Consider the following 18479-nt stretch of genomic DNA (forward strand, 5'->3'; position numbering starts at 1 on the left):
TTCTTTTCTTTTTCTTTTTTAAAGAACAAGGTGTTCAGTAAAGAGCTTGGTCTTTAGACTTTTTCTGAAGATCCAGAGGGACTCTGCAGATCAAATGGAGTTTGGTTACTCATTCCACCACCTGGGAACCACAGAAGAAAAGAGTCTAGCTGGAGACTTAGAGCCTTTTGGAGGTGGCAACACCAGGTGCTTTTCCTGGGAAGAGCGTAGAGAGCAGGAGGGAGCATAAACCTGAATGAAGGCGTTCAGGTAGGTCGGAGCGGTTTTGGTGGCAGTTTTATGGGCGAGCATTAAGGACTTATACTTGATGCAGGCAGCAACTGGAAGCCAGTGGAGGGATATGAACAGTGGAGTGACGTGCTCGTTTGGGCTGGTTGAAGACCAGACCCGCCGCCGCATTCTGGATCATTTACAAAGGTTTTAACGAGCATGCTGGGAGCCCTGCCAGTAAGGAATTACAGTAGTCAAGGCGTGATAGTGCCAGTGCTTGTACTAGGAGTTGTGTTGCATGCTCAGACAGGTAGGGTCTGATCTTCCTGATGTTGTACAGGACAGATCGACATGACTGAGCAATAGAGGTCACATGCCCTTTAAAAGTTAGTTGGTCATCAATCATGACGTCCACATTTCTGGCAGATTTTGCGGGAGTGAGCAGAGCTGAGTCGAACTGGATACTGATCTGTTGTTCTACAGAGGGACCGGCTGGGATGACAAGGAGCTCAGTCTTTGACAGGTTAAGCTGAAGGTTTTGTTCCTTTACCCATGCAGAGATATCGGCAAGGCATGGCGATATCCATGCCGAGACCATGGGGTCATCTGGTGGGAACGAAAGGAGGAGCTGGGTATCGTCGGCATATGAATGGAATGAGAGGCCATGTGAGCGGATGACTGCACCAAGTGCGGTGGTGTATATTGAAAAGAGACGGGTCCAAACACTGACCCTTGTGGTACCCCTGTGGACAAGCAGTGGGATTTGTGATCATCAAACTGTGGAAACGCTGTTGACTTGAACCTTCAGCTGTGTGTTGATTTCAATTTCTTGTTCCAATCAAAGCTGAATGTTGCTGTGAGTGTTTTCTGGTCTTTCTTCAGGTCAGGACTGCTGACCGGACTCAGCTGAAAGAGACGAGAAACGTTTCTGATGCTGTTGTCCATAAAGAAATGATTTTTTCCCCCAGTTTGGTGTAGAAGAAGTCAGTTGGTCTTCACAGAGCCATGACTGGAACCACATCCGACACCTTTGGGATTAACTGGAGCGCTGACTGTGAGCCAGACCTGATCACCGACATCAGTGTCGGACCTCAGTGATGCTCTGGTGTCCGACTGGGATCAAACAGCAGCTTCAATATCTGCTGCAAAGGCCGAGCGCAGAAGACTGGAGGTTGATGTGGCGGCACAGGCATGAACACGGTGTCACAGTCACGTCAATCACACACTGAGTGAAAGTTCAGCCGTCCACATACTTTTGGCCACAGTGTGACAAAAAGCCAAAGTGCAGACTGAGATGAAGCTGCTCTCTTTAGTTCACTGAAGGTGTTTTGTCCTGTCAGGTTTGGAGTCGCTGACACCTTCATGAAACTGTGCAGATTGTCGAGTTCTTCCAGTCCTGCAGGGGGCAGCATCATCCCACTGATGAAGAGGAGGGAGCCCACGAGGAATCAAAGTGAGTCAGACGAATGGAAACACCACAGAGTTCAGATTTCACACTGAAGACACGACAAAGTGTGAACGTCGAGAGGAAACACACGAACAAACGCTGGTTTTCCTGCAAAATCTCTGCTTAATATTCAAAACCTTCCTCTAAAATTCAACCTTCTCTCAATATTTTCCACAAAATATTTCACATTTTCACCGTTTGACTGCAGTGTCGTACTGACTGAGTCTGTGTGTGTTTCTGTGTGTTGTTGTGTATTGTGATGTGACTCTGTCCTCCAAACGTTTGAAATATGTCACTTTTTCTTCTTAAATTAGGACTTTTTGTAAATTGTGTGATTTTATTGTCAAATGTTGTGTTTCTTCCTCTGTGTGTTTTAAAGGTTGTGTGTTGGTGTGTGTGTCGGTGTGTGTTGTGCTTTTTGTGCATCAGTGTGTCCTTGTTGCTGTTGTCATGAGGACGTTGATCATGTGATCAGCTGATTCTCTCACTTTAAACTCAGTCAGACGTTCCATCGTCACTTTCAGCCTCCTGAACACACAAACACGGTGAGTCTCTTCCTCTTTGATCACATTCATGAAATCAGATGAACTTTTGTTCCATTTCATCCAAAATTTACTGTAAACTGATTTCATTCAGTCACAGCTGAAATCACTCAGTTGTTTGTTGGTGCTGAATTATTGAACCAAGCTGCATTGAAATCATCAGGTTGGTCCATTTGGTCTTTATTTAAAGTTTTTGTTCAATTGTTTGATCTGAAAAATGTCAAATTTCATCTTAAAACTGCAAAACTTTGGTCAAAAATTCAGTCTATCGATCAACTGAAGACACGATGTTCATACAAATGGGCTGTTTCTGCTACTGTTTGATGTCTGAATATTGAATTCAGACAAAAGGTCTTAATGTTTTATTTTGAAGGCTTGAATCAGGTGGTTTGTTTTGAAGTTTAGTCAGATGTTAAACATCAAGTCTAAACCTGAGAGACAGTCTTTGTTTGCAGAGTGAAATCATCAAAAATGACCAGTTGTATAATGTTTTTCTGGGTGTGGTGTGAGAACGTAACTTAAAAAGTTTGATGCCACAGCAACGCTCATGGAGTTCTGCAAAATTTCAAAGTATCTTTCAGTCTAAATTCAGTGTTTTTAGAGTCAAATATCAGTTTAAATGAAGTTTAATGAGACTGACGTTTCTGTTTCATGACATTCAACAAACTTTCAAGCATCACAGTGAAGAAATAATTACATTTCTACCTAAAAAGACCCAAAAACAGAAGTTCCCAAACTGAGGAAGATGGAGATTTTACCTCTTTTAGCTGCCAGTTTTGGTAAAATTGAGCCAAACCAGAAGCAGAAGAATCACTTGTCAGGGTTGACGGTCCTTCATGTTCTTCAGTTTACGTCATCATCATGTTGCTCCGTATCTGCTTCACTACGTTTAACTTTAACAGTTTAAGCTTTTCAGTATTTACCTTCATATTAAGACTAAGTCGATAACGGAGCATCAGGGCCGCTGGTTCAGTTTTAAGTTCTATTGGAGTTAAAGACTTTCCTCACGACTCTTTCCTGTAATAACATCGTGAAGTTTTTCATCATATTTTGACTTTGTCTTTAAAACATTACAACAGTTTCATTGAAATATTATATATATATATATATTTTTTTTTACATCATAATATGATCCTTTTCTCAAGGCTTTTTAAAAAATTGTTATCTTTTATTCTCAAAATGTGTCTGTAAATCGATGGAATATTACCATTGGTGCAATATTTAAGACACTGACGAACGACCCAACATTAGCATGTAAATTAAGAAAAGACCAACAACAGACCTCTGAGGAACCCCACAAGTCTTGATGAATGCTGGTCGTGTGACCATAAACCAATAAATTCAGCTTTACTTCAGCTTTAGTATTTTTCATAATTTCAGCGTCATGGAGCGAAAACTGGATTTGTCTCGTCTGTCGGACGAAGAAGCCAAACACATCTGGGAGGTGATTCAACGAGATTTCAGCCTCCGAAAGAAAGAAGAGGAGCGACTCGGGTACGTACTGGACTTCCACCCATCTGTCCATCCATCCATCCATCCATCCATCCGTTTTATATATCATTTATTTTGTAAACACTGATAGCATATTGTCTTTTTTGTGTCTCAGATTTAACTATCTTTTTATTCTATTGTTGTTTCTTTGGGGATATTATTTGTATTGTATTTTGTTGTAATGTGTAATTGACTGGCTTATAAAAACTTTATGTTATTTTTTGTGTTCAGTATATTTCTTAAAAAGCCTACATTAGTAAAACATGCACATTTTTCTGGTGCATTTTAGAACCTAAAAAACTGTAGTCCATTACTAGTCTGCTCTTTAGGCTGAAACCAACAATTGATGAACCCCCCTGTGAAGACTTGGCTCTCTGTTAGATAAAAATCTTGAAGAGAGTTTTTTATGTTCCAGTGTTTCCACTTATTCTCTGATGACAGAAGCAGAAACAAAAAGCCAAACTGGAAAAGTTTCTCTTCAAGTCAGTTGTTTTATTTTGTGAAGCTGAGTGTGAATTCATCAGTTTGTTGCTTCACAGGCGTCCCTCAGCTCACCTGTCCAGGTTTGTCCTTCTCCGTTTGCCCGTCATGAGCCAAACCTCCATTTGTTGCTCGCAGCGTTTCGATCGACGCTCATGTGAGTCTGAGAGGAATGTGATGGAAAAAGATGTCGTTGTTCTTTCGGTCGATCACGACTCGGTCACACGGACGAGAGTCTGCGGGAGAAAACAGGAAGCTCACAAAGACGCTCTGTGTTCCCCACCAAAGACTCCGAGTCCCATCAGCCCTGGGGGCGCGCGCCCTCAGACAGACAGACAGAAAGGAAACAGGCTTTTCTGGGTTCACATCGTAAACTTTGCCTTTCAGCCAATCCAGACGAGTTCTCCTGTGAGAGAACCGGCGTGTGCTCTAATAACCGATCGCTGATAATCAATCCGGCCATGATGGAGGAACAAAGAGACGCTTGTGTGACTGAATCGCTTGTCTGTGTCGCCGGACGCTGCTCTGATGATCTAATTAAAACGGTGAAAATCACATTTAAACAGAAAGCAAATTCACACCAAATGATTTTCCACAGTCACGTGTTGTTTTCAGAAATCCTGCACAGTTTCATCCAGAAAGAGTCGAACGTTCACAGGATGGTGGACATCTGATCGACCTCAGACTGCAAGCCAGTAAATCAATGAAAGCAAAATACCTGACCTGATCATGAAAGTTTGATTCCTGAAGGCGGAAAAATCAAACCCACCCAGTGCTGAATTTACCCAGAAGCCACTGCAACAAACCAGCCAATGTCTGTGCTGCGTCATTGTTTGTCTGAAGCTAACAGTCAGTCCAAAGATGAAATCTCTCAAGAGTCTTGACTGTAAGCTGGGGGTTCCAGGTGTCCTGCCGAGGTGCCTCTGAGCAAGGCACCAAACCAAAGATCGCCTGACCTGACACTTACTCTCTGTTTTTCGGTTGGGTTGTGACCATCGGTTGGACAAAGACGTCTCTTCAGTCTTTGCAGGCATTTATTACTTTTTATGAGGTTTTCTAGACGAAGCCGTCAATCAAGGTTTCAGTCAGCGGGCGTGTTACGGCCCTGGCCGTATTGTGCTGTGTTTGTTCCTGTGTGGTCCTGTGGCGTCTTTTTGTCCGGTTCATGTTTTTGTGTGTGAGTGTGTGCTCTTCTTTTTTTTTGAGCAGCTGTGCTGGTCCTGCCCTCCTCCGTAAGCCAAGTGGTGTCGCTCTCCGATTGGTCCCTGCTGCAGCATCCAGCTCTCTTAAACCAGGGATTTCTCATTCGCCGGGGGACTCGGCTTGACAGCAGTGGCTCCTATGTTTCTGGCGTTTTTGAACTAAAGAACTTTGTCCCCAGATCTCGGTTGTGTATTGTGGTAGAATTAGTTTTGGTAGTGTGGTTTGTGGTGGTGGGTTTTGGATCTTCTTCTGGTTTTGGTTGGTCGTTTGTAACACTGTATATAGTTAGCACTATTTTGTTTTGTTTTGGCTGTGGCCCTTTTTTTACCTGTACATCAGGTCTCTTTTTGTTGATACCAATAAATTGATTGTTTACTATTGAACCTGGGTTTGGAATATTTGTTGATTTGGAGACAAAGTTTGTTTTTTTTTGTCACTCTTTTATGTTGCGTCTTGGCTCCCCTAGACTGGGGCGTAACAGGGCGGAGTCGTTAAATGATCTATGAGGTTTTTCTCTTTAAATTTAGTCCTCATATCCTAAAATGTCTCTGATTTGGTGGACTTGCAGCATGACCTTCCAATGACCCTTTGGCACCACGATGATGTCAGCGTGGCGTGAATGTGCGTGATGGTCAGTAACTGTAGATCTACTGTGGTTGGACGAGGTCACGGTTTTCAAGCTGTGGTTCTGGTTCCTGGAGGGGGACATGGACATTCAGGAGTAATGATTCTGTGAAATGAATCACTGAGAACAAACTGTTCTTTCATTGCACAAGATGTTCAGCTGCTGCACCGTCTGTTTACTGAGACTCCGACCACGTCAACACCGTCAACATTTAGTCCAACTGTCTCCGCTGAAGGCTTTCTGAGTTAGCTGTTAGCAGCTGCTGTTAGCAGCCTATGTTAGCAGTGTAAACTACTAGTGTAAAGCATGTCTCTGTAGCGTGTCTTTTTAGTGTGTCTCAGTGTGTCTGTAATGTGTCTCTGTTACGTTGTTCTGTTTTGTTTAATTTGTAGTTTAGTTGGTAGTTTGTCTGTTGCTTCAGAAATGGTCTGATCAGCCATTATAAATGTTCCCCTTTGTCTCAGTTAGTTTAGCCTCTTCAGTCTTGGTCAGTTGACCTCTTATGAACTTCAGTATCATATTTGACTCCTCACGGCTGCCGCCACAGTGCTTCATGCTGTCTCTCCTCTCTCGTTTTCCAGTAATTTGAAGACTAAAATTGAAAAGGAGGATTCGAAGCGAGAGCTGCTGGGTTCTCAGAGCCAGCTGTCCAACTCGCTGTGCATCTGCTGCCTGCAGCCCTTCAAGTTCCTGGTTAACAGTAAGCGTCAGTGTCTGGACTGCCACATGTACAGCTGCAAGTCCTGCAGCCGCTATAACAAGAAGGAGCACGGCTGGGTGTGTGACAACTGCCGCATGACCAGGTGAGACTCCCACAGGTGGGCATGGGCACCCACATCAGGTACGGTACCTGAATGACGCACCAGCGTGACGTCTGTGGTGAGGAAGACTGTTAGTTAGCTGTTAGCTTGTCTTTAATGACAACCTGTTGTCATTTGTGTGAAATATGCACAAACGGAGCTGTCGCTCTTTTTTGTTGATGTTCATTTTTTAGCATTAACAAGCAGCTTAGCTAGCTGCCCTTTATTAGCAAAGAAGCTACTAGTATTCATTTGAAGTAGTGTGTCACTTTGTGCTAAGATTTTAGATTTGAAATTCAGTTAATGTGGTGTTTGCTAACATGTTAACACTGAGCCAAACGTGAACGCCCGTCTGCTTCATCTGACTTCAGTGCTGTACCTGTCCAGGTGAGCAGTCCAGTTGAAGTCTTTGTTCTGTGTATATCGGCAGGGTGGTGAAGATCGGTACTGTCGGTTGGTACCACGACAACGTGAGAAACCGCTTCAAACGCTTCGGCAGTGCCAAGGTGATGAGGTCGCTCTACAAGAGGCTGAACGGAGATGGTGAGTCTGCTCTGACACCACTGTTACCTGAAGGACTCACCTGTGGGCAAGTGTTTCACTGACCTGTGACACCTGTCTCTCATTTAACATTCTTAACTTGATTTAGTTCAACCAGACTTCACAGAACACGTTGGAGGAAGAAAATCAAATAATGTTCGTTCAGTTATGAGTTCTTTAAACAAACGACTCAAAGAAACTTTTTGATTATTCAGCTGTAAGAAAACTTTTTTTTTTTTTTGTTCTTTTGAATTAAGAAGCTAAATGCTACATGCTAACAAGCCTCTCTGTGTGTCTTCTTCAGGTGGTCGTGATGACGACACTCAGAGTATGCCGGATGTCCGCAGCCGTGAGTCACTGCTGGAACGGCATACATCAGCATACAAACTGGAGAAATATTACATGTAGAATCAACAATAAATTGAGGAAATGAAGGAATCTAAAGACAAAATCTGATATTTATTCTTCATCCTAAAGCTTTAATCTGTCTTTTGTTTTCCACAGAAATCTGTTCAATCTGTCAAACAAATCACAAAAAGATGCTTTGTTTCTTTTGACATTATAGAACAACAGACACGAGACTTTGAGCTCAATATCAAATATTTATCTTTAGCTTTTGAATTATTCCTGCAAATCTTCCCTCCAAGCTTGAAAAACTTTTGTATTTGTACACATCATGTGCACACATGATGTTTGTGTGTCTGCTGTCTTAAACGTACGTTTCATCTGATAAAGCTACAGATGGACCTTAAAGTGAAGATGCAGATTTGTCATGTTGTTGTGAATATCTGCTTCATGTATGAACACAGACTCTCACACGTATGATCAGATATTAATATTTCAAATGAACACACGTGATTCTGTGTATCTGGACCAAATCGAACAGGATAAAACTTGCTGTTGTTGAACGCAGACATGTTTCCTTCATACCTGCAGATGCATACATCGGCGCCGAGGACGACCACGGAGAGGCCGATGCTCAGCGCTACAAAGTGGTAACGTGACACAAAAGATGCTCTGATGCCGAATCAGATGTCACACCTGCAGCGCTCACGCTCCTCATTTCTCCTTTTCATCCAGATGAGGAAGAATAAACGTCTGCTGTCAGTTCATCCTCTTGACTTTGACCCCGAGGAATATTTCCCTCATTCACGACGACAGTCTGTACAGGTACGACAACACCTGAGGCACACAAGAGTCTTTACAGGTACGACAACACCTGAGGCACACAACACCTGAGGCACACGACACTTGAGGTACACCACAACTGAAGTACATGACAGCTGAGGTACACTACACCTGAGGTACATGATACCTGAGGTACACCATGCCTGAAGTACACCACACCTGAAGTACATGACACCTGAAGTACATGACACCTGAGGCACACCACACCTGAGGTACACCACACCTGAAGTACATGAATAAAGTACAAGAATGTGTATATACAGAAATCAGAAATCAGAAAAAGCTTTATTGCCAAGTACGAGGGTGGGTTCTGGGCCTTGTTGATCGGGCTGACAGCAGATGGGGAAAAGCTGTTCTTGTGGCTTGAGGTTTTGGTCCTGATGGACCGCAGCCATCTGCCAGAGGGGAGTGTCTCAAAGAGTTTGTGTCCGGGGTGAGAGGGATCAGCCACAATCTTTTCTGCACGCCTCAGGGTCCTGGAAGCGTACAGGTCCTGAAGAGATGGGAGATTGCAGCCAATCACCTTCTCTGCAGACCGAATGACACGCTGCAGTCTGCCCTTGTCCTTGGCGGTGGCAGCAGCGTACCAGACGGTGATGGAGGAGGTGAGGATGGACTCAATAATGGCTGTGTAGAAGTGCACCATCATTGTCTTTGGCAGGCTGAATGTCTTCAGCTGCCGTAGGAAGAGCATCCTCTACTGAGCTTTCCTGATGAGGGAGCTGATGTTCGGCTCCCACTTGAGGTCCTGGGAGATGATAGTTCCCAGGAAGCGGAAAGACTCCACAGTGTCAATAGTGGAGTCACAGAGGGTGATGGGGGCAGGTGAGGCTGATGTCACGGCGGAAGGAAGGAAGGCCAGGACCCAGGAGCAGAGGAGTAAAGAACCAAGTTTTATTAACAAACGATATAACAAAAAATCACCTGAACCAGGCACAACGCTATTCAGCGAGTAAAACAGAAAATCACCGTAAAAAACGGGAAAAAGAGACAAAAATCAAAAGAGCAAAAGTAGCAAAATAATCTAACGAAAATTCACCGGAACTGCCGGGAGACCGTCAAACAAAGAACTAAAGGCGACTGCGAAAAAGGCTACAGTGACAAAACACAGGCACACAGGAGGAGCGAGACGAGAGACGAGCAATCACGCAGGAGAGCTTGTGCAGCATGGACTCAAGAGAATAGTCCGGCACAGGGGAGGCGCACAAGGTGGCTTAAGTAGCTGTGTTAATGGCTGATGAGCTGCAGGTGTGGATCCTGAGTCTGCTCCGATGAGATCGGTCCGCCTCTCTCCCGCTCCCTCCTGCTGCGTGAGAAAATGAGAGAACAGAATGCAGTATCAGACATAGGGAGAGCAAAACTGACCCGAGACCACAGCCGTCACTGCTGAGTTCTTCCTGTTGTCCACAACCATCTCCACTGTCTTTAGAGCATTGAGCTCCAGGTTGTTCTGGTTGCACCAGGTCACCAGATGGTCAACCTCCCACCTGTAGGCGGACTCGTCGCCATCAGAGATGAGTCCGATGAGGGTGGTGTCGTCCGCAAACTTCAGGAGCTTGACAGACTGGTGACTGGAGGTGCAGCTGTTTGTGTGCAGGGAGAAGAGCAGAGGAGAAAGAACACTGGAAGTCTGTGATCCACCTGCAGGTGGAGTCAGGCACGCTCAGCTGGGAGAGCTTCTCCTGAAGCAGAGTTGGGATGATAGTGTTGAAGGCAGAGCTGAAATCCACAAACAGGATCCTAGCGTAGGTTCCTGCGGAGTCCAGGTGCTGGAGGGTGAAGTGGAGGGCCAAGTTGACTGCATCATCTACAGACCTGTTGGCTCTGTAGGCAAACTGCAGGGGGTCCAGGAGAGGGTCAGTGATGTCTCTGATGTGTGAGAGCACAAGGCGCTCAAAGGACTTCATGACCACAGAGGTCAGGGAGACGGGTCTGAAGTTGTAAAGTCCTGTGGTCCTTGGCTTCTTGGGAACAGGGATGATGGTTGAAGACTTGAAGCAGGCTGGCACATGACATGTCTCCAGTGAGGTGTTAAAAATGTCTGTGAACACTGGAGACAGCTGATCAGCACAGTGCCTCAAAGCGGATGGGGAGACAGAATCCGGTCCAGCTGCTTTTCGGGGGTTCTGTCTCCTGAAGAGTTTGTTGACGTCCCTTTCATGGATGGAAAGAGTTGTCACTATATAAAGTGTATGTAAGATTCAGTTAATAAAGGCAATAATCAGTAATAGTATCAATACTGCTTAATAAAAAGTATTGTATGACAGTAAAATCGTGAACTACGTTTGTCTGGTTCTCCTGAACACGATCCCTCTGGAACATCTTGATGGAATTCAAGCGTTCACTTTGGCTCAGGGATGATCTTCAGTGTTGATCATTTAGATCTTCAGTGTTGATTGTTGATTGTTTAGATCTTCAGTGTTGATCATTTAGATCTTCAGTGTTGATTGTTGATTGTTTAGATCTTCAGTGTTGATCATTTAGATCTTCAGTGTTGATTGTTGATTGTTTAGATCTTCAGTGTTGATTGTTGATTGTTTAGATCTTCAGTGTTGATTGTTGATTGTTTAGATCTTCACTGTTGATCGTTTAGATCTTCAGTGTTGATTGTTGATTGTTTAGATCTTCATTGTTGATTGTTGATTGTTTAGATCTTCACTGTTGATCGTTTAGATCTTCAGTGTTGATTGTTTAGCTCTTCAGTGTTGATCGTTTAGATCTTCAGGTGATTGTCGTTGCTCCATGTAATGAAGATCTCTGTCAGTCCTCTGAATTCCTCTGGACAAATGGTCTCTAAGTGAAGACAGCAAGTCTCTACCTGGACATTATTTCCTGAATCATAGAGACAACTTCATTTCACCAACACACTGAACACCTTTAATGAAACTCCTTCACAGTCTGAGCTGCAGATATTAGATGAGTCTGAAAGTCTGAACACACATGGATTTAAACTCTGTGTGTGTGTGTGTGTGTGTGTGTGTGTGTGTGTGTGTGTGTGTGTGTGTGTGTGTGTGCGCATGTGTGTGTGTGTGCGTGCGTCTGCGTGTGTGTGGGTGTGTGTGCATGTGTGTCTGTGTAAACATGTTTTGTGCAGCAGATGCAGGATGATCGAGGCTACAGGAACGATTTGGACTATGACATGTACAACCACCGAGTGAACCGCAGGAAGAGTCTGGACCGATACGCCATGAGACCTGGTACATGTACACACAGTACACACAGTACACACACACAGTACATATGTGAGTATTAGTGCAAACAGAGTACACAAAAACACATGAGCATTTTAGACTCTGAGTCTCATGCTGGTTGCTGTGAACCAGGTAAAGGTGAGGTGAAGGTGAGGTAAAGGTGAGGTGAAGGTGAGGTAAAGGTGAGGTAAAGGAGAGGTGAAAGTAAGTTAAAGGTGAGGTGAAAGTGAGGTAAAGGTGAGGTGAAGGTGAGGTAAAGGTGAGATAAAGGTGAGGTGAAGGTGAGGTAAAGGTGAGATAAAGGTGAGGTGAAGGTGAGGTAAAGGTGAGGCGAAAGTGAGGCAAAGGTGAGACAAAGGAGAGGTAATGATGAGGTGGTTTGTCTGTTTGTGTGTATTAACTTGTGTTTCTACCTGCCTGTATTTACCTGTGTGCCTTTACCTGTGTGTTGTCAGATGACTATGGAGAGAGCAGGATGGTCCGGACTCGCTCGCTGTCTAAGATCAGCTCCTCGGTGGCTCGACAGCAGTACGTTGACACCTCTGATGAGGACGATTACCCAAGATACGCCCCCATGTACCAACAACCCCCCCACCGCCGCCGGAACAGCAGAGCCTCTTCCCAGGAGAACCTGGGACAAGCCCCACCCGTAAGAAAAGGCAGCCAATCACTGTCTGTGTTTGTGCTGTCGAATATTAATGTTCTCATATTCACAGTCTTTCCAAAACTAATTTAGGCAACGAAAACTGGAACTCTTCTTCTACAATAACTGGAAATGTTATCCAAGCCCAAACTGAGATTCATCATCATCATCATCATCATCGTCATCACCATCACCATCCTCATCATCATACAAACTGATCATCTTCCTCTGGTTCCATAGATGAATGAGCTGAACAAACGCATGTTTGCCATAGAGAATCTGTTGAGTCGCCTGGAGGAGAAGATGACACCTGCCGACGAGGTGAGTCAAGATGAAGAGAACTGTGTCGATGCTTATGTTTTGATATGCTTCAATATAATTCATAGGTAAATATGCTTCTCATCATGCAGACGTCGACTTCATCGGGTCTAAACGAGGAGGAGAAACTGAGGAGGAAGCTAAGCGAGCTGGCGGGGAACCTAAGCGATAAGGGCCTGTCGTCGGACGACGAGGCCGGGAAGAAGTCCTTCTCTGTGGGTAAAGGTCCAGCTGGCCTCAGGGGCGGGCCAGTGGTCACCTTGGACTCTCTGAGGGACAAAGAACTGAGTTCATCCAGTGACGAGATGCCCACCGAGGCTCAGAAGGTAGGACAGAGGTTGGGACGGACAATCTGACCCAACTTGTTTATGGGTTCAGGATCAGGGTTGAGTCCAGCAAATGGGAACCTGGAGGTTTCTGAAACAGCTTCAGTGTTTCTTCATGTTACGTGGATCTGTTTCCATCTCCACATGTGTTTTCCTGTTCATGCTAAATGGACATAATCTTGTTTCTGTGAGACAGATCTGAGGATAGATGGAGGATGAGGATGGAGGATGGATTTGATGTCCTTACCAATCAGTTATCGTCTTTGGCGAGAGTTTTCCACCCTTCAGTCAGAGCATGATGCAGGTCTCTCTGTTTAGCTTTTAGGGGGTTTTGGAAATGTCCAGGTCCCGTTTGTGGTGAACTCAATGAAGGATGAGAGCTTCCCCAGCATGGCTCAGCTTATCCCCAAAGAAAACCTTAAATCCATCAGTGAAATGTAGATCAGATAAAAATGTAAACATATGTATGAAATTAAAAGGACAGTTTGTATTCAGGCTTTTGTCGTGATGAAGAGCTCTGCTCCAAAATGAGACTTTTCTGGAAGCATGTTGTGTTCACCAAATCACTTCAACCCCTAGAAAATAACAAATTACAGGATCTCAGAATTCAACATCAAGCGAGTTCACGATGTTTTGGATTTGTTTGGAAAAATTGACGTTTCAGTGACTTTCTGTCCTGAAACGGATCAAAGACATTTTGAAGGTGAGCTCTTCGTCTCTTTCTGGGATCAGATTCAGTCAGCGATGGACTGCATGACCTCCTCCCCTCTAACCGGCCGCCTCCTGCGTTAGTTAACCGTCTTCAGAGTCTTTACTGCTCATCCAGCAGGTTGTGTCGATGTGAAGGTCAGCAGCTACCTGCCTGGATCCACACCTGCAGCCCTCAGTGACAAAACTCCTCTTCAGTGGTGTTTACATGGTGATTCGTGCACGTAACAGCGCATTTAAACAAGAGAAAAACCTCCAAGATAGTAAGAAGGCGTCATTATGAACGCTGAGCGCCACCTGTTTCCAGTTCTTACATAACCAGCAGGAAACGCTCCTTCGGTTCTTTGCTGCCAAGCCGCCAAAGTCCTCAAATACAAAAGTTTTCATCTCGTCCGAGCACGATGCATCTAATGTCGTCTTTTTGTTCGGTTATTAAGATGCAAGACCTCGCTCGCGCTCAATAAATGCAATAACATGTTATGTTTTTTGAATAAGACAACATATCTTCATGAATCATGTTAACACAACATTTGTACCTTTTCTCCAGTATTTAGATGTTTGAGTCTGATTTCTCTGACCGTTCTCTGATTGGCCCTCAGACAGTCTCTGGCACAGGTGATCAGTCGTTAGTCTGTACCGCCGCTGTCCAGAGCTCGCTCACCTGTCCTCACTCCCAAACAGAACAGAACCGATGAAATGGAACAGATGGGCTGCAGGCCGGTAGCTGCTGCTGCTGCAGGATCAGATGTTGTTTTCCAGCTGCTAACATCTGTCCCTCTACATGGCTTTCAGAGATCAACTGCCGCCGCCCTCTGTGACCTCACCACTGAGGTCCTGAGAACCATTAATGCCACAGAAAACGCAATGGTCGAGTACGGCCTCTCAGAGCCGGTCGACAGATCCCACTTAGTAGGCACTGACGTTAAGCAAGCAGATGATGCTTTCAGGGAACTTGAGGAAAATGTAAGCTTCAAACATGAACTGCACGCCTCGTTTCCCCCTAACCTCTTTTTGTCCCAACGTCAAACTAACCCCAACCCCCCCGCCTCGTCTGAAGCATGATGGAAACGTTCGGACTGGCTTTGAAACTCCTCATCTGCTGTGTCTCAAACTGGGCTTGGTATCTGTAAAACAAACTGGTCAGCATTGGCTCCAGTTTGAGTTTTCGCTCAGAAAAGGCCTGAAAAGTTCACTTCTTTTCCTTAAAGAAATCCAACTTTCAGTTCACAGTCATATTTAAGTGCCAGTTTAGATTCTTCTTGCATAAATATGAGAAGATGATCTCATGAATGTGGAAAAAAAGTGTAATTCTGAGGAAAATGTCCCTGAAATCTGAGAAAACTGAGGGATGTCCTCATGATTTATGAGAAAATAATACAATTAATTAATTAATTTATTAATTAATTAATGCAATAATTATCATTTATCTGACGAGAGAACTTTGGCAACATAAGAAAACGTTTGATAATTCAAACTAATAATTACAAATCGTCGTTATTTAGTGGATATCTTGTAAATCTGGCAAAGTTTTCTTGTTACTGTGAGGAAACAATTAACAGCTGGCTGTGTACACACACACACACACACACACACACACACACACACACACACACACACACACGGTGACATCAGGTGAAGGTGATGTCACGGTCATGTGATTGTGTATTGAGAGAAAATTATTTTTAATTCTTTTGAGAAACTGTCGCAAACTGTTCAAATTTAAAAAATCTTTATTCGCGAGAAAACTGACCTGATACAAATAAGATATTTATTTAAAAACGGTTTCGTTCGTTGTGTCGTATGAAATTTTTTCCTTTAAAAACAATCAAATATTTGCAGTTTGTCGTCATTGGTGGATTTCCCATCAGAGAACCAGTCTGTGTTTTGCAGCCATACGTAGCCCTGCCGTTATCATTATTATTATTGTGATCAGTGATGTAGCGGCATGTTAGCGCCCTCTCAGGTTACACAGTTGTGTTTGCTATGTTACCTATCCAGGTGTACATCGCCGCCGGGCAGTCGTACGAACTGGAGACGAAACTGCGGCGGCTCGAGCAGAGCGCCAAGAATCGTTTCGGAGGGACAACGGACTCGGAGCTGTCGGAGCTGGAGGACGTGGTGGCGCTGACCGCCGCCAGAGTCCAGAGTGCCGAGAGCGAGGTGGGTCCAGATGCACCTGTGCGAAGCAGCAACACGTGCTGAGCTGTGATTGGCTCATTCACTATCTTGAAAGTACAAGAGAATGTGTCTTCACTGAAAGATCCGTCTTCGACTAAAAGATCGCACAACCACCATGTTTTAATTGTAGGTGTCTGACATCGAGAGTAAGATCGCCGCTCTGAACGCTGCGGGATCCAAGAAGAAGGTCGGTGTGTTCTTTCCTGTTGAAGACTTCAAAAATAATGAAATAATTACGGAACGATCCTTTGAAAAGTGTCGAATGTCGTTCGAAAACCATCATAACACGATTTTTTCTTTATTATGGGATGAACAGAAATATGTGTTTTAATTCCAGTCTGATCACCTACTTAATCAATAATTACTGATCATGGAGGATCGCTGTGAGTCCAAACAGATTGTCATTCAGATTTGATTAATTTTTAACGAGTTTAAACTTGTTTCCTTGAAATAACAGCAGGTTCCTGGAAACCATCAGAGGAAGAAATCAACTCAAGACTTCTCCAGTAAGAGAAACGTAGAACTGAACTTCAGTGAGTCCTCTGATTGATCCATGCGATCACGACTCGCTGGACAGATCAATAAATCTATTTTCAGACGTAGAAAGATGCACAAATATGAGAGAAAAGACGAAATACATCAACAATTGTTTCAGCCAACGTGTTTTTGTTTTTGTCGGCAGAAAACACGAATGGAGCTCCGTGGAAATCCAACATGTTCTGAAGCTGAAACGCTGAAACGTTCGTCCTGCTTCACTTCCTGCTGTCTCTGTCCAAACATCTTCTTTGTCTTCAGAGACAGAAAAACACTTTTCATTTTTTTCTCTTTTTGACGAACAGAAACAGAAAGTCAAACTAAAGCGGCAATATTCGTCTTCTTTTTGGTCACATTTTGTCTTTTTCTTTGTCGTAATCCAACAGACATTGATGAATGATGAAAAGAAAAATATTTACAATAATTTTTAAAAAATTTAAAGAAAATTAAAAAGAATATGAACTTTGATATTAAATGAAATGATTTGTGCAGGATTTTGTTGGTCCAGCAACAAAAATGAGACAAAACTGACACATAAATCCACAATTTAAATCCAAGATAAAAGGCAGAAAAGCAAACTCTGATTGGTCTATGAAGGATGATACGACAAAGTGAGTCATCGTCTGCAACAAGTCTCACGGTGAAACAATAAAACTCAAATTCAAAAATGTTTTAAACTATATAAAGAGCAAATATAGAAAGAACACAGAAGAAAATGGCACAATACAGAGTTTTTTAAGTAATTATAGTCAAGCATTCAAAATTAAGATATTTAAAAGAGACTAAAACAACAAATAATTAAACTCAACAATAAAAGCTTCTCAAATGAAATTACGTTTTTAAAATGACTAAAAAAAATGTAGAAAAAAACATGAAGCTTCTCACGATCTGAAATAGAAAAATATATTATTTCCTTTTTAAAATAAAATTTCTCAGATGAGAACTGCTGAAATGAAATCAACTAAAAATACAAGAAGAATTTTGGAAGTACAGTTAAATGTTCTGTTTTCATGTCAACTTTGATTTAAAATGATGAAAATGAATCAAATTTCTGAGTTTAAATGTTAAAACACAAATAAAAACATTTTAACTTACTAACTTTATGTTTACGGAATCTTGGCAGCATTGATCCCCCGTAGACTGAACTGATTGGCTGTTAATAAGAAATACAAAAGATGATTAATTTGTTTGATGTTTTTTAGCCTTTCTGATCACTTCTGATTCAATAAATGTCTAGAAGTCAGCGTGACTGAATTTCAGTAGAAAACAATACAAATGTTCCTCATGTTTCTATGAACGTATTGATTGATTGACTGCTGTAAACTGATATTATTGATCAGTATTAGCAACATTTGATGTGTGGAAATATTTAGAGGATTAAAAATGTTTAGTTTGTTTGATTTATTGATTACCGATGAAAGGAAATACTGTATTGATGATAATAGGTGATATTATAAATGATGTTTGGCTTTCCGATCAATAAAATACAAGACAAACTTCAGGATGACGAGGACCCTTCTTTTATTTTGAAAGAGGTGACCGGAAGCAGGATTCAAGTCTAACTTGACTGTGAGTGACTTATTCTGCTGTTAAAAAGCAGGAAGTGGGAAAACTGCAACATACAACTTCCGATGGAAACTTTCAAAATTAAAGCATTTCAAATGTCTTTTTGTATTATGTTGTGGTGTGTATTTAAACATACAGGAAGTGAGGCAGTGATGCTGCAGCAGACTAAACAGTCTTCAATAAGTTATTCCATTCATCAATAACAGCTTATGGTTAGGGGGTCGGGGTTGGGGGGCCGGCGGGGGGAGTTGGTGTCGACCCCACCTGGCTCAGCTGGGCCACTTGGGACGGGTTGTCAGTTAATCACATGTTGACATTCACGGCGTCCATAGTGAACCAGGGGGACTCCAAACAGCCGCCCGGCAGGTTTGAATGTACTGCAGCTCAAACTCATATACTATTAAAAGACACCAGTATTAGTACTAACACTACTGCAGTACTCCTCTCATAATACTACTGTTAAAGGTAGTTCATATATTGAAAAGAAAA

At 43.1% G+C, this 18479-nt stretch overlaps 1 protein-coding gene across 5 annotated transcripts; it reads left to right on the forward strand.

The window, feature by feature from the left end:
* Positions 1-1584: 1584 nt before the first annotated feature.
* On the forward strand, positions 1585-16880 carry mlpha (melanophilin a). 5 transcript variants are annotated; one of them, XM_076723692.1, is made up of 16 exons: positions 1585-1663; positions 2161-2202; positions 3580-3693; positions 6580-6801; positions 7229-7341; positions 7643-7687; positions 8275-8333; positions 8419-8508; positions 11621-11723; positions 12173-12366; positions 12601-12681; positions 12771-13004; positions 15711-15872; positions 16021-16077; positions 16348-16423; positions 16573-16880. In XM_076723692.1, the coding sequence occupies exons 3-16, from the start codon at positions 3584-3586 to the stop codon at positions 16611-16613; spliced, it is 1587 nt and encodes a 528-aa protein (XP_076579807.1). In that variant the 5' UTR covers positions 1585-1663; positions 2161-2202; positions 3580-3583; the 3' UTR covers positions 16614-16880. The 5 variants fall into 5 exon arrangements, with proteins under 5 accessions (XP_076579807.1, XP_076579808.1, XP_076579806.1 ...); XM_076723693.1 differs by having other exon boundaries at positions 16351-16396; XM_076723691.1 differs by lacking the exon at positions 1585-1663 and having other exon boundaries at positions 1769-2202; positions 16348-16396.
* The last annotated feature ends 1599 nt before the right edge of the window (positions 16881-18479 follow it).

The sequence above is a fragment of the Chaetodon auriga genome, chromosome 23 (genome assembly GCF_051107435.1).
Source record: "Chaetodon auriga isolate fChaAug3 chromosome 23, fChaAug3.hap1, whole genome shotgun sequence".
Classification (NCBI taxonomy): domain Eukaryota; kingdom Metazoa; phylum Chordata; class Actinopteri; order Chaetodontiformes; family Chaetodontidae; genus Chaetodon; species Chaetodon auriga.

Coding starts and splice junctions, on each gene's coding strand:
- mlpha (XM_076723692.1), top strand. CDS start 3,584: ATGGAGCGAAAACTGGATTTGTCTCGTCTGTCGGACGAAGAAGCCAAA. Junction 7,342..7,642: donor CAAGAGGCTGAACGGAGATG/GTGAGTCTGCTC, acceptor TGTCTTCTTCAG/GTGGTCGTGATGACGACACT. Junction 15,873..16,020: donor TCCAGAGTGCCGAGAGCGAG/GTGGGTCCAGAT, acceptor TTTTAATTGTAG/GTGTCTGACATCGAGAGTAA.